General features: G+C 38.9%; 1 protein-coding gene across 2 annotated transcripts; it reads left to right on the top strand.

The window, feature by feature from the left end:
• The first annotated feature begins 294 nt into the window (after nt 1–294).
• Nucleotides 295–26870, top strand: atad1a (ATPase family AAA domain containing 1a). 2 transcript variants are annotated; one of them, XM_061766512.1, is made up of 11 exons: nt 295–364; nt 1609–1810; nt 1898–1996; nt 2335–2455; nt 7795–7995; nt 13631–13737; nt 13902–13991; nt 17091–17141; nt 17239–17411; nt 18451–18533; nt 20769–26870. In XM_061766512.1, exons 2-11 carry the CDS (start codon nt 1640–1642, stop codon nt 20804–20806), a joined length of 1134 nt encoding a protein of 377 aa, XP_061622496.1. In that variant the 5' UTR covers nt 295–364; nt 1609–1639; the 3' UTR covers nt 20807–26870. The 2 variants fall into 2 exon arrangements, with proteins under 2 accessions (XP_061622496.1, XP_061622495.1); XM_061766511.1 differs by having other exon boundaries at nt 18451–26870.
• Nucleotides 26871–27238: the final 368 nt, after the last annotated feature.

Below are 27238 nucleotides of genomic sequence, written 5' to 3'. Positions count from 1 at the left end.
CCTCAAATCTCAGTTATCTCTTCATCTCTGTGCATATTATTATATGCTAAAACAACTGGATATTAGTTTGTTTTGTTTGTTTTTGCTTTTACTTCTTATACTACATAATCCACAGTGGCTGTCCCTCTCGATACATGCGTCTATGCATCGTTTAAAATTTAGTTTCTCTGTCCTTGGTGCTGACCGGGGGAGTTTTTAACCTCTGTGCGTGTTCTGCCACCCAGTGGCGGATTTTTTGTCCCAACAAACGGAAGGAAATAAAAAAAGGAAGTACCGGAACAATTTAAAGCTTATGTTTCTACCCGATTTAACATGCGCGATGCACCGGAGGTACCGGTGTGTTTACATCGTCTAATCTTGTTTGGTAAGCCGACGACTTTCAGTTTTTCAGTACAGCGTTGTATAAAAAAAAAAAATATTATACTGTTTACCTCGCTCTAATAGTGATGACCCACATTACTGAACAAGCGCTGGTTGTTAGCCGCAGCTTCCTCTAAGATGCTAGGTTACGTTGTACCCAGTGGTGAACAGGAATTTTACAATAAATGCACAAATATGCCTGACGTAGTACTATTTTTTTTTGTATAAATCTGAAGTTAACGTATAGACTTAATGTATGATTTGTGTTAGGAAAGTTAATTTACTGTAACTATACGGGTCACAGTACATCGGCATCCCATGTATGTATTGTAGATCACTATATATAAGATATACATGTATATTCTTAAAAAATTTTAAAAGCTTAATTTGGTTAGGTAATTCAATTAAAAAAATAAAACTCCTATTATAAAGATGCACTACACACACTTACAGTGAATTGTTGATATTTTTTTAAATATATGTATAATTGTGATGATATAGCTTACAGCAAAAGAAAACCAAAAAATCACCATCTCTAGAAACTAAAACATTACGTAACAAACAATTAAAAAAAAACAACTGGTTTTTAATGTAGACATTTGGCAGGAATTTGCCCTCTGAAAAGTATTTTCACAAGTATTTAATAAATCTCTATAATATATGATTACTGAAATAAATGAACTTTTCTGCTATATTCTAATTTATTGAGACAAACCTGTCTTATGCATGTACTATGTATTATGTCTGTATCCGCCACTGAATGGCTACGCATTTTAGGATCATCTACTTTGACGTTCTTTAAATTACCTAAATTGTGTTTTCATAAAGTCTCGAGATGAAATAATAAAACCAAACCTATCTGATGGGTCATAAATGCTAAAATGCAAGTCGTATTCCAGGCATGTATTATATGCAAGCTGTATGACACTACAGTGATTCCAAATCAGTGAGTGAGAGCTCTTCAGGTGTGCTGCGGAATATTATTTATCTGCAACCAATAATGTATTTTTGATCATCTATCAATGTCAGCGACATAAAGTGACAGACAGAACAAATAAATGCTCTTCTATTATATGACAAAAAAGTTCATAATTCATGTGTATCCACTTTTTGTGACATTTTTGTTTGTTGGTGTGTCGTGAGATTTTTCAAATGTAAAATATGTGCCGTGGCTCAATAAATGTTGTCAATCATTGCACTACAGTATTTTACAAATTTGTCTTTTGTGTTCACCTCTGTCCACTTCAGTAAACCAATGGACTGACATCAGACAGCTGAGATGCTGAACGATCTTCCCCGAGAGGCTCTACTGCGGCCGTTAACCAGGACTGAGGTGGTGGGCTTACTGTTGAGGCTGACTATCTTTGGAGCAGCCACCTACTACAGCATAAAATGGGTTGTAGAAGCTATGGACCCTACTGCAAAACAGAAAAGCCAAGCCAAGAAAAGGGTATATTTGTACAGACTTCAATTTCAAACCGGAGTGTGATACTTTAGCAGCATTTGGTCCAATATTAATTTGCCCGTATGCTCCCAGGCGGAACACCTAATGAAAAGGATTGGTGTTGAGGGGGTCAAACTTACTGAGTATGAGATGAACATCGCATCACAACTAGTGGATCCACAAACAATGAAGGTAATGGTTATAATCGTGATAAATCCATAACATCAGAGTGAAGACTGATGCCACAATGTAATCATAATCTTTGCAGCAACTTTATCAAAATGTTTGCCATTAAAAGGTAATGACTGTACATTGTAATAAAGGTATTGATTGAACAAAATATGTATCATCATCTTGGTGTTTGTTTGCAGTGTTGGTGAAATCCACTAGATTATATTGTGTGATTTTTCCAATATTCTGTGCCAGTTCTGAGCAAAATAAATTAAGTGGCAAGACAGTTTTACTATATATCCTAATTGCTCTCGCAGAGACAAATGTTCAGTTTTTAACTCTATTTTGTCTTGGTGCAGGTGTCCTGGAGAGATATAGCAGGTCTTGATGAGATAATCAATGAACTACAAGACACAGTCATTCTCCCCTTTCAGAAAAGACACCTTTTGGCTGGATCCAAACTGTTTCAGCCACCTAAAGGTAACTCTATTATGTTGTAAACAGAACGACAGTGGGCAACCATTACAAAATACTTTTGCTATTACGACAGAAGATCATATTTTTATATTTATTTAATCCAATACCCATACCCAGAAATAATGTGGTTGAAGGCTATTTCACATCGTAACCTAGAGGCACGCATATAGGTGCAGAGGAGAGATCTAAGATATTTTTGGAAAGGGAACATCCTGTTGCAAGTCAAGCTCTGTCAGGTTTGTCCTTGTCTTGTTTCATCTTAGTAGATTTTCCAGTTCTACCACTTCAGATCCTTGTACTGTTGTTGTCATTGTTCAACTTTTCTCAATTCCCTTAAGTACAAAGCTGAACAACAAACATTTTAAAGAATGATAATGAGTATAAATGGTATAAGTTTGGATTTGTACTGCTGGTCCAAGCGCCTTTTTCCAATTTTATGCCTCCAGTGCCATGAAAAAGTATTGGCAACCTTCTCAAATTTGTATATTTTTGCATCAACAAATTTAAATACCAGACAAATATATCCCAAGTGAATTTAAAATGCTATTTTTAAATGGTGATTTCATTTATTAAGGGGAAAAAAAACCTATTCAAAGTTACCTGGCCCTGTGTGAAAAAGTAATGCCCCCTATACCTAATAACTGGTTGGGCCAACCTCAGCAGCAACAACTGACATCAAGCATTTTCTATAACTGGCAATGAGTCTTTCACATCTCTGTGGAGCTGTTTTGACCCACACTTCCTAGCAGAATTGTTTGAATTTAGCAAAAATTGAGGATTTTTGAGCATGAACGGCCTTTTTAAGGTCACGCCACTGCATTTCAATCGGCTTCAAGTCTGGACTTTAACCAGACCACTCGAAAACCATTTAGTTCTTTAAGCCATTCAGAAGTTGACTTGCTGGTGTGTTTTGGGTCGTTATCCAGCTATAGAACCCAAGTGCGCTTCAGCTTGAGGCCACAAACTGATGGCTGAACATTCTCCTTCAGGATTTTCTGTTAAAATGAAGAATTCATGGTTTCAGCAAGTTGCAATCACAGCAAGTTTTCTAGGTCCTGAAGAAGATAAGCAGCCCAATACCATCACACTACCACCACCATGTTTGACTGGTGGTATGATGTTCTTTTCTGAAATGCTGTGCTACATTTACGCCAGATATAACGTGACACGTTATAACTGACTCTGCATCTTTTTGCACAATTGTTTTTTGTCAATGTCTTTATGTCTCCAAAGTGTTCTGTAAATTGACTGTCTGTTGTACTAGAGCGGCTCCAACTACCGGAGACAAATTCCTTGTGTGTTTTGGACATACTTGGCAAATAAAGATGATTCTGATTCTGATTCTGATCATCATGTCAAATTCCCTAGTTTTCCTGTTATAGTCCCAACATTCAAAGTCCCTACTTTCAGTTTCAGGCTCTGTGCGTTCCTCTTTCTTTCTGCCTAAGAACCCGCTTTCCACCTCTCCTTTGTCTTTGCCCGACAGTAGCTGAATTTCCACAGGCGCCCTATAGGTTAACAGCGCCGTGGCGGACGTTGTTAACCCGGGCAAAGACCGATCCTGTATGGAATTATTTGGATGAACAGTCATATTAGTTTGGCAAAGTTTTAAGCCGGATGACCTTCCTGATGCAACCCTCTGCATTTATCCGGGCTTGGGACTAGCCTACAGTTTGCACTGGCTTGTGCTGCTCTTGGGCTTGCATTGTGTGGCGCATTATAAAGCGCAAAATACGACAACGGACTGTTGAGCAACTGAAGTTGTACATCAAGCCTGGGAAAGAACTCCACCAACAAAGGTTAGAATTAGTGTTAATTAGTGTCCTCAGTTACCAAAGGCTTTTTGAGTGTTGTTAAAAGGAAAGGTGATGTAACACAGTAGTACATGCCCCTGTCCCAGCTTTATCGGAAGATGTTGCAGGCATCAAATTCAGAATGGTTGAATATTTGCAACAACAAAAAAGGCAAGTTTATCGGTTTGAACATTAAATATCTTGTCTTTGTAGTGTACTCAAATTTAGGTCGAAAAGGATATGCAAATCATTGTATTATGTTTTTATTTACATTTTACACAACGTCCCAACTGCATTTGAAATAGGGTTTAGTATAATTTCAGAACGTTTTCTACCTTTAATGTAACCCAGTACAACTCACAGGGAAAAAAAAATATTCAATAGAGAGGAAGTAAAAATAAACAACTGGTAATGTGCGTGCTGAAGTTTGCATGTCATCTTATAACTGGAGATGTGGCTGTGTTCACAATTAACCAATCACATTCAAACTCATGTAAAATGGGAGTCAGTGGACACCAGCCAAGAAAGTGCTTGTGATTAACCACAAAATCATTCCAAATGATCTAGTAGGCTTTTCCAGATGGTTTTTTTTTTTTTTTTTTTGCTTTCTAGCAGAAGCGTGAATGTTTTGTGCTAACACTGACTGGTATTTGGAACTTTTCATAGTTGCCACCACCTCGACAAATGTCCCAGTTCCAGTTGAAGAAAAACAGCCCCATAGCATGGTGCTGTCACCACCATGTATCACCATATGTATGGTGTTCTTTTGGTGATGAGCATTGTTGAGTTTGTGCCAAGCATACTTTTTATGCTTTTTAATTATGGCCAAAAAGTTCAACCGTGGTTTCACTTGATCGTAACACACTTGCCCACAGGCGTTTGGGAGATTTCAAGTGTGTTTTTATTTTTTTATTTTTTATATATAAATAAGATAAGGTTTCCGTCTGTCCACCCTATTCCATAGCCCAGGCATATGAAGAAGACAGGAGATTGTTGTCACATGTACCAAACACAGTATTTGCCAGAAATTCCTGCAACTCCTTCAAATTGCTGTTGGCCTCTTGGCAGCCTCGCTGGCCGGTTTTCTTCTCCTCTTTTCATATATTTTAGTTATGGCCAGTTCTAGATAATGTCACTGTTGTGCCATATTTTCTCCTCTTCATGATAACTGTCTTCACTTTGTTCCATGGTATATTATTTACAGAAGTGCCTTTGAAATACATTGTTACCCTTCTCCTGGCTGATACCTTTGAACAATGAGATCCCTCTGATGCTGTGGAATCTCCCTATGAACCATGGCTTTAGTTGTAAATTATGACTACAAAAATGTCAGGAAAGGCATACTAGAACAGTGAAACTTTATTTGCGGCAATCAGAGGTACTTTTTTCAGTTTTATTTTTTTTTTACTGTTTTCATGACAAAAGTCTGACATTTTCACAAGTGTATGCAGACTTTTTATGTCTATTCATGTCACTGTATATGAAGTGTATGAACTCCACAAAGGCGGCATGGTGGCCGACTGGTTAGAACGTCAGCCTCACAGTTCTGAGGACCCGTGTTCAATCCCTGGCCCCGCCTGTGTGGAGTTTGCATGTTCTCCCCGTGCCTGCGTGGGTTTTCTCTGGGCACTCCGGTTTCCTCCCACATCCCAAAAACATGCATTAATTGGAGACTCTAAATTGCCCGTAGGTGTGACTGTGAGTGCGAATCGTTGTTTGTTTGTATGCCCGATGACAGCTGGTATAGGCTCCAGCACGCCCGCGACCCTAGTGAGGAGAAGAAGATGGATGGATGGATGGATGGATGGATGAACTCCACAACAATTGTTGCTTATCTTAGGTTTGGGTACTAAAGGTTGTCGTATGGTACAACATACCGTAATTTCTCGTGTATAATGCGCATACCCAAAGTTGACCTCAAAATTCTGGAAACCTACATATAATGCATTATTACAATGCATGATTTTGCTTCTACCCATATGATCAAGACATTAAGTATTATCTGTATTTTGTTAGTTTTTTTTCAAAGAATTATTCTGAAGTTTATTTGAACATATAATACTTTTAATTTACTTGCTCTTATTTTGAAATTCACAGCCCTACTTTTATTTAGTAAATGAGAAAACACACAGTTGTGCTCATATGTTTGATTACCCAGGCAGAATTTGTAAGATGTGTACAGTTCTTTAAAGAAAACATGAAGGACTAGGTGAAACACATTTAATTTTATTTTAATGGAATTCAAATTAAACTGTCAAGCATTTCAGAAAAGCATTATCATTAAACAAAACATAACCATAAAGAAATTAATGATGGTTGTTGTTCGGTCATCAGTCGTATTTAAAAACACAACAAAAGAATATTTCACAAATTATGCCTGGGTATGTAAACTTATGAGCACAACTGTACATGTATGCAGTCATATGTACCCTGTCATATTGGAATATAAGTGTAGGCTACATATTTTTCATTACCACTAGGTGGTATACTCGAATAAGTGTACAACCTTTTCATAACCTCTAGGGGGCCGTGGCATATTGGAAAGAAAGTTTACATCTTTTTCATAACCTATAGATGGCAGCATACATTTATAAAATTTGAAAGTTTTTTAAATTTTCTCCTATTGCCATGTATAATGCGCACTATTGACTTTTGACAATTTTTGGGTGAAAAATGCTAATTATACACGAGAAATTACAGTACACTACAGTTTTTATTACAACGTGAGCTTTCAGGATTAAATATGCGTCACTGTCTATTCTGTTTTGCATTTGTTCATGAAAAGGTATGAAACCATATTTAAAACATCCTAAACTAAACACAAACTTCTTGAAACTTCTAATTTGTATGAAAAGTATTTCTAAATCTATGTTTCTGTGCTCTTCACATCATTATTGCAAAGACCATTAATGGGTGGCATTTACTTAAAGCGCCTCAGGATACATGTAGAACTTTTACAGTGCTGCCTTCCTTCCTTCATCCATTCACAAAGTGATAATGGTCTGGAGTGACATATAGTAGAAGAAGAGTAACTAGCTCATTCACTTACAATCGCAGCATTAGGAGCAGTTGGGGGAATCAGTATTTCCTCAAGTATACTATACTATATCACTATATTATGTGAGCGGGATCAGGGCCAAAAAGAAATCAAGATAACCTATTTTGGAATATGATCCAAGGAATACTGAGTTTTTGTGGAGTTGTTTTTTTTTCTGTTTGCCTCGGAGTCATGTTTCAGGATGAGACAACCACTGAAATTAGCGCTCCGGGAACCTTATTCCTTGTTTAGCCTCCAAATTTTGTTTTTATCCCCCCTGTGAAAGTATGCTCATAGGGGCAGAGCCACATCCACTCTCTCTACATTTGTCATGAGACGAACAATTCGGGAACGAATATTCCCAGTTCTGCAAGTCGGTGAAAATAGTTTTGTTTTCTTAAAAATCCAGGAAATCTGTTTTTTATTAACATCTTTAAAGAACAGCAGAGTTCAACAAAATAATAGACTATTGTGTAAAATGACTAAGACCTGTTACCATTTTATCCTTACAGGTGTTTTATTGTTTGGTCCTCCTGGGTGTGGGAAGACCATGATTGCTAAGGCAACAGCCAAAGCTTCTGGCTGCAAGTTTATCAACCTGCAGGCATCTACACTGACCGATATGTGGTATGGCGAATCACAAAAGCTGACAGCTGCTGTCTTTTCATTGGCGGTCAAACTCCAGCCGTGCATCATATTTATTGATGAAATTGGTGAGTGGATCAAATAGAATGACTGACAGTACATAATCTTTTAATAAATGTTTACTTTTTATGTATACTGTACATAGATGGATTTCTTCACTCCATTGGTAGGAAGATGAAAATAGCTGCATATAAAAAGATTAATGCTCTCTGCCACAGGGGCTCATAATAAAGACAAGCAGGTACAAAGTCCTAATGCTCTTAAATACTTGATCAAATTGCTTAAGAATTCAGTTCCATTCGGCATTTGCTGTTTTATTAAATTCTCCTAAATAGTTCGTGTCTTACAGTTAAAAAAAAAAAAAAAAAAAAAAAACAATAACAAGTTAGAAACAATAACATTCTCAATAAAATTCTGTTTGGGATTTTACAAAACTACCACAATGAGTTTTAAAATAATTTCAAAAAGACTCAAAATATAGTGTGCCAAAATATAATGCATAACAGTTTAAAAAGGCAAATAGATTGTAAAGAACTGGGGTAAAAAATGTCACTACACAAAGATGATGGTTTATTTTTATTTTTTTTAATCAAATGCTATATCAACCAAAAATGGGAATGAAGTCATGGTAACACAGTAGCCCCTTTTCAGTATCACTTGAACAACTCCCTCCTCCATTTACAGTGCTGTGAAAAAGTACTGGCCCCGTTCTCACATTCTTCTATTTTTGCATAGTTTCCCCACTTTGTTTAAGCTCATCAAACCAATGTAAATATCAGACAACTATGAGAATTTGAGAAGGTAGCCAACACTTTTTCACGGCACTGTAAACGCTAATCAAAGTCCATGGATAGTTCCTGCCTGTATCTCATTTGAGGAAGCATAATTGCATCCCAGTTGCTGTTTATAGTTATACTCCTGCCACACTCATTGGTCCTCCTTTTAAGGATGCTCCACACGTTCTCAACAAGCTTGAGGTCAGGGGAAGATGGTGGCCACACCATCAGTGTTTCTCCCCCAATAATCATAGCAGCTGAAACATTTTCTGCAGCATGGAATGATGTGGAGTTTTAGAGAACCTTTGAGAAATTTAGACTTTTACAAGACATTGGTCTCTCTTTTCAGTAGCAAAAATGTTATTTTTCCACAGACCGCAGAAAAAGTGACTTATTCTAAGTCCCTGTGAAGTGAAAATAAATGTTTTATGAATTTGACATACGACTGAGAAGTGGGTTAACAACCCTGCCCAATTTGAATTGTTTAAAAACAATAAATAAATCAATTATCTAAAACAAGACTTCTAATCTAAATCGTTCTCTCCACTCTCAGCTGCTGTTTGGGCGTGTCTGATGAATGCGCTGTAATTACGCCCCGTTCAATTGTTAACTGGCAAATGACAATCAAATAACACTGCTGCGACCTGGAAAAATGGCTGCTAATTCGTCTAGCATCTTTCTTGTGCCCACACATAACTACCTTTGAGCCATGAAAATGTATCCACTTAAAGCCTCCGGTTTTCCACGTAACAAAAATGAGGCGCTCTTAAGCAGCCAAGCAAGGCTGAAGCCACTGTTCACATGTTGGCTATCAAGTCAGACATTTTCCTCCCCTTGCACCTCAGTCTCTCACAGTCACTGCCGACAGCAGGCCACCATGAGCCAAGCTGTGGTGGCCCTGTCAAAATCTGTACTGGCCCTGTATATTCATGATATAATACGTGAAGGTTTAGTGATAGCGTCTTTATACCGTATTATTTAAGCCCCTTTAAGAAATAATTAGTACAATTGCATTCATGGCAATGACTGTGCTAACCTCACTAAAATCAAGACATTGCAGTTGCACAAATTAATAATAATGCTGAAGAGAATAAATCAATTACAAAATTAATAAATATTTAGCACTGATATTTCAACAATGTTTTATCTTTCGTCTTGATGTTGTGGACACTATGTATTAGGAATGTAGCGACATCTATATCTCACAGTTCGGTTTTATCATGGTATTAATCTCACGGTACAATAATGCAATATCGTTGGAAAGCTCACGGTATTGCAAGACTGAAGGTATTGCAGAAAGGTTCACAGTACAGGTGGCATGAAGAGGCGAAAGCAGGACAACCGAAAAACTATTTTTCTTGCTAGCCGAGTCCTTCTCAATAGACTTAAGTTGTTTCTGTGCATTTTCCCACAGGTTTTTGTGAAAAAGACATCTTCAAATCAAATATTACTGTGCACGCCATCCCTGTGCATCCAATGTTAACATTCGTGTACCTCCAAAACGCTATTATTGCTGCAGCAATAATCATGCTATGCTTAAAGCAATTAAACTGTCCATTGAGAAAATGTCTTTTTACTAACAGCATTTATTGTCATATTTTTATTTCTTTATAACATTAGAAATTGGATACTGCCAACTAACAGTGATTTATTTGCTTGAGTCCAAAAATTTAAGTCAAGTCAAAAATGCAGGAACCTTTTTAACTCTTTCCCTGCCAATGCCGTCCAAAGATGTCATTAAGAATCCATCTATTCCCTGCCAATAACGTCTAAAGACGTCAATGGCGTTTTTAACGGGGATGGGTTGGGGAGGGTCCTGTGCAGTTTATGTGTGATCATCAAGCCTCTGGATAACTGCAATGAGTATTGGCACCCTGTAGAGGCCAACAGTGCCTTGAGGTGAATGTCCCTCCCTCAGAAGAAGAACAAGGAGGGGGGGGGGGGGGGGGGGGGGGCGGCGGGGTACAACTTTTTTTTCACCAACTTTCACAAATCCGCTCAGTTTTTTTCTTGGAGTTACTCACCGGCAAAGCGGTTGCAGTCTATGGCGCATGGAGGCGGCGAAGGCGACGCCACAAAGGGAAGCGAGCCGGAGTGCAGGTCAAGCTCCGGAAGACATGATTCCGAATGCCGCTCCTGTTGATTCACCTCTCAAATCTATGCTCTCTACCCAACAAAATGGGCGAGCTTCATCTTCTCAAAAAGACTAGTAAAGTCTTTGGATGTTTCGTCACCCTGTGCTTCACGGAGACATGGTGAGGTAAACGCATCCCCAATGGCGCAGTAATGATAAACACTGAGCGAACCTCATCACGGAGCTATCACTAAAAACAAAAGGTGGCGTAATATGCTTATATATCAATCAAAAATGGTGTACCGATGTCACGGAGTTCAACACACACTGCAGTCCGGACATGGAGTCGCTGTTTTTGAAGTGTAAGTCATTCTACTTGCCGTCCGAGTGCGCTTCATTCATTCAGAAGACCAAAGTAGTGTGTTTTACCAATGATATGATGTCTGATATTTCGAAAAAAAAACAACTTTGAAATCGGTCATTATACACACAGTGGTCCCTGACGTTGTCAAGCAGCAATCAGAGGTACTGAAACGAGATTTCATTGAGCTCAAAAGTGAAATTTTGGATGCTGAGGTTTTCATAATTGGACCTCTTCCAATGATACGATCTGGAGATTAGCGTTTCAGCAGGCTTTTACAATTAAATAAATGGCCCAAAGACGTGTGAACTGCGCTATCTGTGAGCTTCATTGACAATTTCTGCATTTTTTTGGGAGCACAGACATCTTTACAAGGCAGGCGGTTTCTGTCTAAATTAACAAGCCGTTAAGTTATTGGCTGCCCAAATTGTTTTACTGTGTACATCATTCAGCGGGTCAAAAGGAAAACATTGGCCTTGTCGATGTGGCTGAAGGACAAAAGGCACAAAAGGAGTCTCCACCCATACCTAAACAATCGGAGGAATGAGATAAGACGACACGAGGAGCAAATGGAGTCACCAGCGTCACCCAAACAATCGGAGGTGCAAATGAGGAATGAGATGAGGCAGCACTTTCCCCACTCCCCTCCCCGTCCCATTGGAGCAAAGACCAACTCACTACTCACTACTAGACTACTCATCTGATATAAATGCTCTATTAGATGTGACAGATGAATGCTATTGTCTATATTGAAATCCAACGCACACCACACACCTTCCTCCCATTCCCTCTCGCCTGAAACCAACATCCACTAAGATGCCAAGGCCCCCTTCTCAACCCATGAAAAATCTTCATCAAATCTGACTGATATATGCTGGGGGACACAAATCAAATACAGACTTTCTTCTCCAAAAGAAATCTAACCTCTACGGAGATCAGACATTTTTTATCCCTCTAATTACAAGGCACAGAAAGTTGGTCAAAGAAAGTAGAGCTACAAGCTTAGTGAGGATAAAATGTGAACCTAACAAACCATTGTCTACATTTATTGTATCTCTGCGAGACTAGCTATATTCAAAATCAGGTCACTGGGTAATAAATCAATGTTGATTAATTACATCATTACGACCCATGACCTAGACTGTTCATTAATTCATTCTTTCATCTTCCGTTCCGCTTTATCCTCACTAGGGTCGTGGGGGTGCTACAGCCTATCCCAGCTATCTTCGGCGAGAGGCGGGGTACACCCTGAACTGGTCGCCAGCCAATTGCAGGGCACATAGAAACAAACAACCATTCGCACTAACATTCACACCTATGGGCAATTTAGAGTCTTCAATGAATGCATGTTTTCGGGATGTGGGAAGGAACCGGAGTGCCCGGAGAATACCCACGCAGGCACGGGGAGAACATGCAAACTCCACACAGGCGGAGCCGGGATTTGAACCCCGGTCCTCAGAACTGTGAGGCAGATGTGCTAACCAGTTGATCACCGTGCCTGACCTACACTATTTTCTACTAAATGAAACATGGTTAACAGAATGTAACTGTAATACCATTTTAAATGAGGCAACACCAACAAATTTTTATTTTATGAACAAGTGTCGAATGGGGATTGTCGATAGGCGGTGGTATTGCTATTTTTAAATCATTATTTCACTGTAAAGAAATTATATATGGCGAGTTTAGGTCTTTTTAATATCTCTGTTTTTTAGTCAAAGGTGATCCAAAGGTTATTGTTTTTGTTTAATTTAAAGACCTCCAAGATCCAATGGAAAATTCAGAACTACTGTCAGTTATTTTTACTGACTACAACTATTTTCTTATAACATGGATAAATATTCATGTTGACAATAACATGGGAAAAGATTCGAAAGAACTTTCTGCTATACTGGACCTCTGCGATACATTTGACCTCTCTCAACATGTGAAGAGTCCAACCCACACACAAGGTCACGTTAGACCTGTCCATCTCTAATGATGTTGAAATTCTACCATTTGACATGTAGGATATAGCTCTTTCTGACCTTTTTTTTTGTGTTCTTTGAATTATAGATTCTCCCCAAAGTTCAGACAAACTTAAGAAAAGGTACATAAATGAGAGTACCACCACTAAGTTTATGGAGATCATAGCTGTGTCACAAAATGCTGAGACGTTTGATTAACTTTTGGATAAATTCTCCTGGACTATCTCAAAAATCATGAATGATGCTGCTCCTATTAAAACTAAGACAATCTCGAGGCAACCTAGAACACCGAGAAGGAGTACTATAATGGTGAAGATCTCAAAATCAAAGTGAAAAGGAAAGCAGAACGTGAGTGGAGAAAAACTAAACTCCAAATTGACTGACCTCTATAGACAAAGTCTTTGTAATTTTAACCAAGAGTTAGTCAGGGCTAAACAGTAACCCTTCTGAAATCATCAGTCAGAACTTCAACAATACAGTACTTGCACTCTCAGGTGTATTACTTGTTGCTTTTGTCTTTGTTAGAGTCATTTCTCAGGAACCGCTCCAGCCTTGATCATGAGGCCACTGCCATGATGAAGGCTCAGTTTATGAGCCTGTGGGACGGCCTGGAAACTTCCTCAGCCACTCAGGTAATTACCGATGCTCACTCACACTCTAAAGTGATGACAGCTGCTGGGTGGTTAGGAGGTGCCTTTGCAGACACCAGTGCTTAGTTGTTCTCCATCAGCAGCTATGTAGCTATAAGCATGTTGTACTAGCATGTGCTAACACTGTACCATTGATTCTACTGCAGGTGATGGTCATGGGGGCAACTAACCGACCACAAGATGTAGATCCTGCTATCCTACGCAGAATGCCAACCACATTTCATGTTGGCCTTCCTGTAAGAACTTCCTTGCAAAAGCATGTTCAATCTGTGAAATATTGTTTAATCAGAGAAATATTGTACATCCATCTATCCATTTTCTTCCGCCTATCCGAGGTTGGGTTCCGGTGGAAGTGGCTTAAGCAGGGAAGCCCAGACTTCCCTCTTCCCAGCCACTTCGTCCAGCTCTTTCGGGGGATCCTGAGGCGTTCCCAGGCCAGCCGGGAAACATAGTTTCTCCAGCGTGTCCTGGGTCGTCCCCGGGACCTCCTCCCGGTGGAATGTGTTCGGAAACTATTCAAAGTTACCTGGTCCTGTGTGAAAAAGTAATGGTACCCTCAACCTAATAACTGGTTGGGCCATCCTCAGCAGCAACAACTGAAATCAAGAATTTTGTTTGATGTTTTGGCTCACTCTTCCTTGCAGAATTGTTTTAAGTCAGCAAAAATGGTGGGGGTTTTTGAGCAAGGAGTTTTTAAGGTCAGGGTATTTCAATCATATTCAAGTCCGGACTTTGACAAGGCTACTCCAAAACCTTCATTTTGTTTTTTTAAGCCATTCAGAAATTGACATGCTGGCATGTTTTGGATCGTTATCCTGCTGAAGAACCCAAGTACGCTTTAGCTTGAGGTCACAAACTGATGGCTGAATATTCTCCTTCAGGATTTTCTGTTAAAGAACAGAATTCATGGTTCCGTCAATCACAGCAGGTTGTCCAGGTCTTGAATAATCAGCCCAAGACCATCACACTACCACTACCATGTTTGACTGTTGGTAGGATGTTATTCTTTTCCTGAAATGCTGTGCTACATTTAAGGAAGATGTAACGAGACACACCTTCCAAAAAACTCAACTTTCATCTGGTCAGTCCACATAATATTCTCCCAAAGGTCTTGGAATCATTCAGATGTTTTTGTTTTGCAAAACTAAGATGAGCCTTAACCACTGTTCCATAATTTACATTTGAGGTTAATGGTTCTTCTCTGGTTTGCTGGAATCCTAAAGCTTTTTAGAAATGGCTTTGTAACCCTTTTCAGACCGATAGATGTCAATTACTTTATTTTTTTACTGTTCTGAAATTTATTTGGATCATGTCATTTTGTTGCAGCCTTTTTTAGATCTTTTGTCCGACTTGATTTTGTCAGACAGTTTCTGTCTGTTATTGATTGAACAGGTCTGGAGGTATTCGGGCTTGGGTATGTTCAGTGAAAATTAAACAAAAGTTGTGATTAGCCACAATTAATTCATGATTTAATAAGGGGGGTAATTACTTTTTCATCCAAGGCCAGGTAACTTTGAATAGCTTTTTTGAATATAAATAATAAATGATATCACCATTTAAATTAAGCATTTTAAGTTCACTTCGGTTATATTTGTCTGATATTTACATTTGTTTGATGATCTTAAAAGTGTGGAAAGTATGAAAAAATGTAAGAATTTAAGAAGAGGGCCAATACTTTTTCATGGCACTGTAGGCTGGTTGGACAGACTCCCATGCACCCTCGAGGACACTTATGAGAGTGTAGAGCTGGTCCACTGGTCCACGGCAAGGACGAAAACCACACTGCACTTCCTGAATCTGAGGATCGACTCAGATGGACCCTCTTTTCCAGAACCCCTGAACCTTACCAGGGAGCCTGTGGCGTGTGATCCCCTGTAGTTGGAACACACTCTCCGGTCCCCCTTCTTAAAAAGGGGGCCGACCACCCCGGTGTGCCAATCAAGGGGAACTTTTTCCGATGTCCACATGATGTTGCAGAGGCCTGTCAACCAGGACAGCCCTACAGCATCCAGAGCCTTAAGGAACTCCGGGCGGATCTCATCTACCCACGGGGCCCTGTCACCGAGGAACTTTTTAACCACAATCGGTGACCTCAAACCCGGATGGGATAGCCTGCCTCAAAGACCTCCCTGACTCTACTTCCATTTGGGAAGGCATCTCAGTAGAATTGAGGAGGTCTTCGAAGTATTCGGCCCACCGACTCACAATGTCCTGAGTTGTGGTCAGCAGCACCCCATCTCCACTATACACAGTGTTGATGGTGCACTGCTTCCCCCTCCTGAGACACCGGATTGTGGACCAGAATTTCCTCAAAGCCGTATGGCCGTCGTTCTCCATGGCCTCAACAAACTCCTACCAGGCGGGGCCGGGATTTGAACCCAAGTCCTCAGAACTGTGACGCAGATGTGCTAACCAGTCATTCACAGTGCCGCCTACAGAAACATTATTTGTTTTATTCACTTCAATGACTTAATGAAGAAGCTGTTTGCTAACCAGACTTGGTGATTGTGTGTGCGTGTGCGACACTAGACGATAGGGCTAATGTTGCCATGTCCAGTGCCAAAACAACAATAGAAACATCTGCAACTTACCGCAGGGTGTTTTCTCAAGTGAGAAGTGGGCTGAAATATCAACGTTTGGACAGTCACAATTTAAGAGCTGCATGACAAAGCTTTTATTTTTTGGAGTCTGTAAAGTAAGCACACTCGCGCGGCTGTATTTATGGTAGTTGTAATTTTGATTATTGCATATTTTGAAAGCAGCTACATTGTAACTTAAAATCTATAGTCCCTTGTTTTAAGTCAAATAACCTGATGGATGTTTGGATTATTGAAAGAAAAATAGTCAAAAATAGTTTTTGGGACTATTCTTTCAGTAAAAAAAAATTAGTCATCCATCCATCCATTATAAAAAAAAAAATAGTCATCCATCCATCCATTCTACCGCTTATCGTCACTTGGGTCATGGATGTGCTGGAGTCTATCCCGTCTGACTTTGGGCGAGAGGCAGGGCACCCGGAATTGGTCACCGGCCAATCGCGGGCCACATATTGAAAACAACCAACCATTCACACTCACACTCACATTAACACCCACGGGCAATTTAAGAGTCATCAAAGAATCTGCCATGCATGTTTTTGGAATGTGGGAGAAAACCAGAGTACCTTTAATCATTTTTTTAAGTACAACAACAAAATTACGGCTAGTAAAAATGCAGAGTGGATTATGACTCTGGGAACCCACTAGCCACAGTGGCTGGTGAGCAAAAAAGCCATGTAACCACACAAACTGTGTATATTTTTTTGACTGTCATTGAAAACCTTTGTCTTTTTGCAGGACACAAAACAAAGACATGACATCTTGCGGTTGATATTAGCAGATGAAAATGTAAGATATGATTCATGCATGCAAAAAGCAAAGTGTACTTTAAAAGACTTCCTTTTAATTCTTCTCCCATGTTACCATAATACTTTCTGTTGGACAGCTGAGCAGCACTATTAATCTGAAGGAGATAGCTGAGAAGACAGAAGGCTACTCTGGCAGTGACCTGCGGGAACTTTGCCGCGACGCCGCCATGTATAGAGTTCGGGACTACGTCCGCAAGGAACAGATGAGGCAGATCGCTCAGCAGCTCGGAGAGGTCCAGGAGAAGGAAAAGTATGAGCCACAGCCACAAAATTTCAGCTAAGCTTCTGTTTTGCGTAACAGTGGTAGTCTCAAACTCAAGCTTGAAGGTAGACAAGTGCAGCAATTATGAGAAATCATGAAGTGGGAATTAATACATGATAAGGTTTACTCTAAAGCTCAGTGCTATCATCTTAATGCATGGTTTTAACATTGAGAGGGCAATGAGGGCAATTGGACTAAATACAGAATGCCTATTAATACAAATACTGTATATATGCTAGGGTTGGAAACGATAAACCCATACAACCGGATATCCGTTCATGAAGACGGAGTTGTGAACCGGCTGTCATGCGTGAGGCTTTACAGTTTTCATCTCTTAAAACAATTGTGCAACCACGTTATCCAAGTTGTTATTTTTACATCCCCTCTAATTATTTTCAACTGTGTACAGGTTATAGGTTAACTAATAGTGGACATTTTAAAAAAATGATTTATCTTGGTCTCATTTGAGATTTGTTAATAGTCACCTTTCTTGTTAAAAGTTGTATTATTGACTTTGTTGTGTTAACAGAAATAAATACATACGTTGAATATATACTAGAGTTTTTTTTTCTTAATTGTATGAATAATTTGCCCTTTTTTGGGTTGAGCACCTGCCCCCAAAAATGTCTGTGCACGTGGCTGTCCGTATGTCTGTATTATTCTCTCCCTGGGTGGGCAAGGCGCACACTTCAGGAGCTGCGCACTGGATTTATCAAGATGCACAAACTGTTTCTAAGTTCCTTAACATTTAAATACAAAATAGTACATTTGTCTCCACCACTGTAAACTATAGTCCTAAGTATTTATAAAAAAAAAAACTTAAAGTAATACCTTTCTGACAATGTTAATATGGAGCAAATGTTATCTCTGTAAAGGTGAAATATTTTGTACACGGCAAGTCTTGTTTTGGACCGCATTGAAATTATATGTGCTCTAATTGTAATGAATTGGCCAGTATTAAAAAAAAATGAAGTGGAACTTTCTCTGGCTGCGTGTCATTAGTAACTTTTCATGTTCTGTGCTGCAGACCCGTGGATGAGGAGAGATTGCGTCCAATCACCCAGCTCGACCTCCTGTTTGGCCTGGACAAGATGAGGGAGTCCAAACGGGGTACGGCGATTGAGTTACCCTCTGTGTCTGAGGTTCCGCTGGACTGAATATCTTTTAAGCTTATGGGATTTTTTGTTGTTAGTGATGTCCAACAGGTGCACTTTTTTTTTTTTTTTTAAATCTGTCTCTTGTAAAAGGAGCAAGAGGCAGCACTAGGTTTGTGTTTCTTTCTCTTTTGAGTTGTGCAGTAAAATCTGCTATCCGAGGCATGCGCAAACATTTGTCACTGCTCTGGCTATCTATGGCCCAAGTAGACCGTAATAGAGCATGTTTACTTAAACCTAAGACACACAAGCAGTAGATCAAATTAAGTATAACAATAGTAGCAGAAGGGGATAATGTGTTATGGTAAAATGTACTTGCTAAATCATCATGCTGTTTTTCAGAAGAGACCCTCCATGTAGGCTGTTATTGCAGAAAAATAAATTCTTCACACCAACATTCAATCATAAGAGCTCAATGCAGAGAACATGATGACCATTGATGCATATGAATGAGCCGGCTGGTTTCTAAATAGTGATTCATGGCAAGAACTAAAAGCCACTACGCATTATCTCTGATCTGCCAGTGCAATGATTTTATATAAATTATCCTGCATGAACAACATTGATGACAAGCGGTATCGAGGATCGATGACTAGAGGGATGCATATCCTCGGTGAGAGACGGACAGTGTTAGACAAGACACTATATGTTGCTCTACAATAGAAATACAAATAAGCGTGGGAGTTTGTCATTCCAGAATGGGCCCCACTCAGAAGATAGACTTATACTAATAAGGTGGCATCTGAGACAAGGGGATTTTAATATCACTTTTAAGTCAGAAGGTGTTTTAAAGGTGCACAACTTTTAAATGTCACATTGAATGCTGTGTTTCCTCCGGGTCCAAAAATCATATTTCTAACTTATAACATTGATTGTCCACACTTTGCGTTTCCCTTATGTTCCCATAATTATATGTATCTTTTATCCATAGTTGTTTCATCAGTAAAGCATTATGTTAATCGTTTATCTATTAATTCTAGACAGCTCACTATCACTTTGCAAAAAAGAAAAAAAAGGGCAAAATAACTGTTATACATACAGTACTTCGACCAAACAAATGCACCACAGTGTGTTTGTTTGTTAGTCCTAACCAGTGCTATAAGCTATAGACACAAATGTGTGTTGATTAAAAACAGCATCACCATGTCATACTATAGATAATTATATATAAAATCACTACACTTAATCATATAAATAAATAGTTATACATATAAACATACATTGGTCATTTTCAAATTTGATCAATCACGGTAAAGATATAAGAATATTCTAATTTAACAATTTTTTTTTTTTGCCGGTGTTATATGGGTAAATGTCTTCGGTGCTGAAACAGCCACACTTAAAGTTCTATTTTCAAAAGGTGATTGACAATTTACATTTTTAGGCATTCATAGTAAAGGCAATCCTTACTGACAGAGCAAAAGGTGGTGACCCACTGAAATACACTTCTTGGATAACGGTAAAGTCTTCCTGTAAAAAGCTTCATAAAAATAGTGTGAGGCAATTTACGTCTTACCCTTCAAGCCCTCTGAATACAAGTGCATAAATTATCCTAAATACTCATTAAACCCAGTGCACTTTTGTCTGAGTACAATTTGAATAACGGTAAACACATGCAATAGTTCTGACACTTTAAAAAATTCATACATACGTATTAGAGTTTGGACTCGCCATATAAATCCCAAACCGCTCTTCACATTGATGGTAACGAATAACCGAATCACAATCGAATTGTTACTCCTTGTACTATTCTGAAATAAGGACATGTCATTGTCCAACAAATGAAAAATATAATGATTATTTGAAAACTATCTATAGCTCCTGGTTAAATCCTGATCGCAGATTTTGTCACAACACCAGAAAGGGAGTGCGCTGATGCATATTTGCTGGCGCATTTTAGCAACCGCTTCTCTCTCCGGAAAAAGAAACTGTCAAAATGCTTATTTTTAATTTAAAATGGCTTAACGTTAATCAGGATCTCTCACCGGATTGTGGCCGTGGTCGGTTTTGTGCTGTCTTGGTGCCGTAAAATGCGTAAATCCATGCTGGCTGGCAACATCCGCTTCTACTAAGCCAGCTAGTTAGCTTAGCTGCTCGTTAGCGGTAGCTAGCTAGCTCTCCCCAATCATCTGCCAAGATGTGTTGAATGACTCTTGCATAACTTTATTCATTTCATTTGCCGTGGTCGCAGTTTGTCAAGAACATCCGTGCAGTTCCTCAAGACAATAGGACACCTCGTTCCACGGAGATTATCGTCTCGGAGAAGAATACTGCTCTCCGTGAGACTACTTATCTACGTGAACCGTTGCTACAACTCCACATATGTGCAGGCCTAGTTAGTCAAAATGGTGGCAGTAGTAAACAAAAGCATTGCAGCTCTTATCAGAATAAAATATGTGCTTTGATTTATTTTTATTTTGTTTTCATAAGAATGTGAAAATGATGATTCGGAAAAAAATTTTTTTTGAAGGAGATCGCGAGTGAATCCTAATTGGCACTCATTCGGTCATAGTACTAATATTCATTCATGTCTCAGAAATAGCACCATTTATTTTGCTGTCTTCTATTGGGTTAATGCAAAATGGGTGCCTCATTCATCCTGGCACTTGAGCTCACAAATCGCTCTGATGTATTGCAGCAACATAACGAGGCTCTCTCCAGTGGCTTTAAAAGTAAAGACAGCTTGAGTGACGAAGAAGGACCATTTGTAAAATAACCAGAAAAAGGAACTCTGAAGACAGTTAGGTTTCATGGAAAAGGCATATTAAGCAATGGAGAAAAATCCTATATATCCCACAATGTAATTAGCGTCTTCAGAAAACGTTGAAAATCACGAAACTTAATTTTGGACACCTAACAGTGAAGAGATTTTAGCATTCAAAGTTTGAAACTGTTTATCCATCCATCCATCCATTTTCTGAGCCGCTTCTCTTCACTAGAGTCGCGAGCGTGCTGGAGCCTATCCCAGCTGTCATCAGGCAGGAGGCGGGGTACACCCTGAACTGGTTGCCAGCCAATCGCAGGGCACATAGAAACAAACAACCATTCGCGCTCACAGTCATGCCTACAGGCAATTTAGAGTCTCCAATTAATGCATGTTTTTGGGATGTGGGAGGAAACCGGAGTGCCCGGAGAAAACCCACGCAGGCACGGGAAGAACATGCAAACTCCACACAGGCGGGGCCAGGGATTGAACCCAGGTCCTCAGAACTGTGAGGCTGACGCTCTAATGAAACTGTTTACTTTCGAATATTTTTTTCTGAGAAACGATAACCTTTTGGTGGATAACAACTGCCAATAATTCAAATACTCATATCAGTAAAATTAATTGATTTTCAAAAGGTTAATTCAGCGGGTCATGTCTTTACCGTTATTGATCAAACGATAGTGATCTAATTAGTGTTGGGTGGCAGCTCAGCACTCTGCTTTATCTTTGGATTTTGAAGGGAAATGTTAGGGGTTTAAATGCAGCGCTATTTAAGAAATTTGGAATATTCATTTTTATGTTGAATACACCTATTCAGTCATCATAATGTATCATGTCATGTTTTTGCATGCATTTACAAACATTTATGAATTTTCATGAGCATGTGTGTCTCTAAGCAAGCAACTGGGGGCGCTAAAGCTGAAGTTCTTCTCACCAAGGCAGGTTGACATTTTGGTGTAGCTGTTTTTTGTTTGTTAAATGTCTCCTCTAGCATTAAGGTGCCAATGAGTCCAATATGTATTTTTGCTTCTGGATTCATTTATTTAAAGTTAGGTATCTCTGTGGCTACATTGGAATACCACGCATGACAGTTAAATGCCAAAATGTTACCATTCACCAGGAACAGTGTCAGTGCAAGTACAAACCTCACTTCCAGTGCAGTTGTGTAAAATGTAAATAAAAACAGAATACAATGATCTGCAAATCCTTTTCAGCCTACATTCAATTGAATACACAAAGATAAGATATTTTAATCTTCAAACTAATGAATGTTACTGTTTTTTTTTTTATTTTTTTGGGCAAATATTTAGTCCTTTTGAATTTCATTCCTACAACACTTTCCAGAAAAGCTGGGACAGAGACATGTTTACTATTGTGTTACATTACATTTCCTTTTAACACCACTCAATAAGTGTTTGGGAACTGAGGACACTAATTGTTGAAGCTTTGTAGGAGGAATTCTTTCCCATACTTGCTTGATGTACAATTTCAGTTGCTCAACAGTCCGAAGTCTTTGTTGTCGTATTTTGCCTGTCATAATGTACCACACATTTTCAATGGGAGACAAGTCTGGACTGCTGGCAGGCCCGTCTACTACTTGCAAGGGTTATAATAGTTTTGGATTTTCCATTATAGCTAGTTTTTATTTTGTTTTGACTTTTCTTTTTCAAATTCAGTTAGTTTTTATTTGTTTTTAGAGCAGGTTTGTTCGTTTAAATTTTTTCGAAAATGCTTCGTTTTAGTTTTTATTAGTTTCAGTATTAGTTTTTTTTATTCAGGGTATTTGTCAAGTGTGAGATGAGGAAAAAAAAGATCACAATGAGTATTGTGTAATTAAAACTCAACAACAAATACCATTTAAAAAAATGTATTAACTTTCTAACAGATGACCAACCGCCCACAAATCAAATACAGGTACTGCATAACAGTCCACAGAATTTGAAGTGCAATAAATGCAGTGCATAATTGTCACGATATGTAATCGTATGGTATAGGACTGGATCCAAAAGCAGACGGAGGGAGTCGAAGAGAGTGCTTTATTTTGAGGTAATTTAGGGTTATATTTCCAATGCGTGATGGAGATCCGTGGGAGCAAGGAACGGGCATTAGGCGGGAGCATGAGCGGGTGGAAGAGCTGGACGGTGTAGTTGGAGCGGGCAACGTAGCGGGAGACATGGGAGGAACACTTGAAGCGGAGAGGAACGAGAGAGAGAGAGAGGCAAGACACGGCACAGAGCACCACCCAAGCTCCAAAAAAGGAACCGCAGGTCACAGATCATGACACATAATACTGCTGCTAAGATTAGGTTAGATACATCATAACGTACAGTAAAACCATTCATGACACACATGGTGTAGTATGGGCTTTTTAAAAATGTGTTTATGTTTAGCTTTAAAAAAAAAATCCTTATGTGCATGTTTTCCTTCTCTTGTTGCTAAATTGCAAACTTCTGATGGGTAGATACGTTTTTTTTTTTTAAACATTCTCATTTTTATTTTGTTTACAAAAATGTTTTTTCAATTTTAGTTTTAGTTATTTTGTTCGTTTTCATTTACTACTGGATACACTTTCAAGAGGTTTACCTCTTTGTGGACAAGTGCGTGAGAAAATAGTTGAACAGTTACTTTAAGGACAATGTTCCTCCATGTACAATTGCAAGGAATTTAGGGATTTCATCATCTATGGTCCATAATATCATCAAAAGGTTAAGAGAATCTGGAGAAATCACTGCATGTAAGCAGCAAGGCCGAAAACCAACATTGAATGCCTGTAACCTTCAATCCCTCAAGTGGCACTGCATCAAAAACCAACATCAATGTGTAAAGGATATCACCACATGGGCTCAGGAACACTTCAGAAAACCAATGTCAGTAAATACAGTTCGGCGCTACATCTGTAAGTGCAACTTGAAACTCGGCTATGTAAAGCAAAAGCCATTTATCAACAACACCCAGAAACGCCGCTGGCTTCTCTGGGCCCGAGCTCATCTAAGATGGACTGATGCAAAGTGGAAAAGTGTGCTGTGGTCTGACGAGTCCACATTTCAAATTTTTGGGGAAATTGTGGACGACGTGTCCTCCGGGCCAAAGAGGAAAAGAACCATCCGGACTGTTATGGACGCAAAGTTCAAAAGCCAGCATCTGGGATGGTATGTGGCTTAGTGCCAATGGCATGGGTAACTTACACATCTGTGAAGGCACCATTAATGCTGAAAAGTACATACAGGTTTTGGAGAAACATATGCTGCCATCCAAGCAACGTCTTTTTCATGGACGCCCCTGCTTATTTCAGCAAGACAATGCCAAAGAGTGTAGTAAAAGAGTGTGGGTACTAGACTGGCCTACCTGCAGTCCAGACCTGTCTCCCATTGTAAATGTTTAATCAGTTTATTTGAAAGGGGACAATGCAATTTCATAAAACACATGAAATACACATGGTTACAAAAGCCAGAATTAGCCAGAAGGCTAGTTTCCATCTGTAGTCCCCTGGCCATGATGTAAAAAAGCCGTAAAATACATCTACAAGACAATATAATACAGGATACATAACCAAAGACTTACTGTACTATTAAGAGAGAATAAAACCACAAATCATTTGATCATAACAAAAAAAAAAAAAAAAAAAAAACATCATGACATACTTGTCTTTTAGTGTTGGCAGCTATAGGTCTGTGCTCAGTATGAAGTGTAAAATACGACAATGGAGACCCCGGACTGTTGAACAGCTGAAGCTGTACATCAACAAGAATGGGGAAGAATTCCACCTACAAAGCTTCAACAATTAATGTCCTCAGTTCCCAAACGTTTATTGAATGTTGTTAAAAGAAAAGGTGATGTAACACAGTGGTAAACATGACCCTGTCCCAGCTTTTTTGGAACGTGTTGCAGCCATAAAATTCGAAGTTAATGATTGTTTGCTAAAAACAATATACCTTTAACATGATGTGCAAATGATTTGTTTAACACAACGTCCCAACTTCATTGGAATTGGGGTTGTACATTTAAAATCTAATGAATTGACAAAGACGAAAATTAAGGACATTTTCGCGATAATTATAGTTTGTTAGTTTTGCAAATGTAAAATGTTGTTTGAGTTAGTTATTTTTTGAAAACATTCTCGTTTTTGTCATTTACGAAAATGTTTTTTTCACTTTTTAGTTTCAGTTTTGTTCATTTTCGTTTACTATAATAACCTTGGTACTCACACTCTTTTACGACTAAGCCACGCTGTTGTAACAGATGCAGAATGTGGCTTGGCATTGTCTTGCTAAAATAAGCAGGGACGTCCCTGATAATGACATTGCTTGGATGGCAGCTTATGTTGCTCCAAAACCTGTATGTACCTTCCAGCTTTAATGGTGCCTTCACAGATGTGCAAGTTACCCATGCGAGGGACGCTAACACACCCCTTTACTATGATGGATTCTGGCTTTTGAACTTTGCTCTGATAACAATATGGAGGACATGATGTCTATGATTTTCAAAAACGATTTGAAATGTGGACTCGTCATACAACAGCAAACTTTTCCTCTTTGCATCAGTCCATCGCAGATGAGCTTGGACCCAGAGAAGCTGGCAGCGTTGTTGGGTGTTGTTGCTGTATGGCTTTCGCTTTGGATGGTTTTAACTTGCATTTGTAGATATAGCGACGAACTACAGTATGTTAACTGACAATGGTGTTCTGAAGTGTCCCTGAGCCCATGTAGCAATATCCTTGACACAATGATGCCGTTTTTTAATGCATTGCCACCGGAGGGATCTAAGATCATGCTCATTCAGTGTTGGTTTTCCCCCTTGCTGCTTATGTGCAGAGATTTCTCCAGATTCTCTCAATCTTGTGATGACACATAGGACCATAGATGATGAAATCCCTAAATTCCTTTCAATTGTACGAAATATTGTTTTTAAACTGTCGATTAGTTCACGCAGTTCTCCACAATGTGGTTGACCTTGCCCTATCCTTGCTCGTGAACAACTGAGCCTTTCGGGATGCTCCTTTTATACCCAATCATGAGAGTCAAGTGTCCAATAAACCTGTTCAAATGTGGAATGTTCCACATTTGGAGCATTCCTCAAATTTCCCAGTCTTTTTTTGCCCCAGTCCCAAGCTTTTTTGGAAAGTGTTGCAGGAATCATATTTAAAATGAGTGAGTATTTGCAAAAAAAAAAAACTTTTAACGTTCATCAGTTTGAACATCAAATAGCATGTTTGTAGTGTATTTAATTGAATATACTGTGGGTTGAAAAGGATTTGCAAGTATGTGTATTCTGTTTTTATTGAGGTTTTACACAGCATTCCAACTTCATTGGAATTGGGGTTTGTATTTGAGAAATGCCTCATAATGTGGGTTGATCATTTAAGTTATTTCTTTGAACGCAATACATTGTCTTCTTGGACAGATCGTGTTTATGAATTTGACCACAAACTGTATAATGTATATATTGATTACATCGTTCAAAGAAGAAATTAAATGTAACCTCAGTCATTGCTTTGTGAATATGTCAAAGCCCCATTGTAATTGAGTAAACAATGTACAAAAATAAATGGTCTGATTATTATCATTTATCAAATTGGATCATCCTAAATACAGTGTGTGATTTCGTATGACTGCATGTAGTATTTTATTTGCACTAGTGAGTTTTTATTGTATTTTTGGAGCTAAGAACAATTTGTTGAAGTCTGAATCACCACAGTGCTTTTTAACAAAAATCACATAATGCCCCTCATCAGAACTTGCTGACAGACTAAATATCTCCTAATTATAGTCTGAGTCTCTAATAGCTGTTTGGTTAAATGGTCAGAGGTCGAGGATTACTAATTAGCTGTGGAGTTAAAAAATTACTTTACAGGAAGCAAAAGCTTTTCACATAACGGGTGCAATTTGCAGTTTATAATGGCTCCTCTACTGTTCTCTGGATCTCTCCTGAGTGCCGTGAGCATATACAGTATTCGC

Source organism: Phyllopteryx taeniolatus, chromosome 3 (genome assembly GCF_024500385.1).
Source record: "Phyllopteryx taeniolatus isolate TA_2022b chromosome 3, UOR_Ptae_1.2, whole genome shotgun sequence".
Taxonomy (NCBI): Eukaryota; Metazoa; Chordata; class Actinopteri; order Syngnathiformes; family Syngnathidae; genus Phyllopteryx; species Phyllopteryx taeniolatus.
The sequence above is the reverse complement of the archived record's forward strand: the minus strand, read 5'-3'. Positions and strand labels throughout refer to the sequence as shown.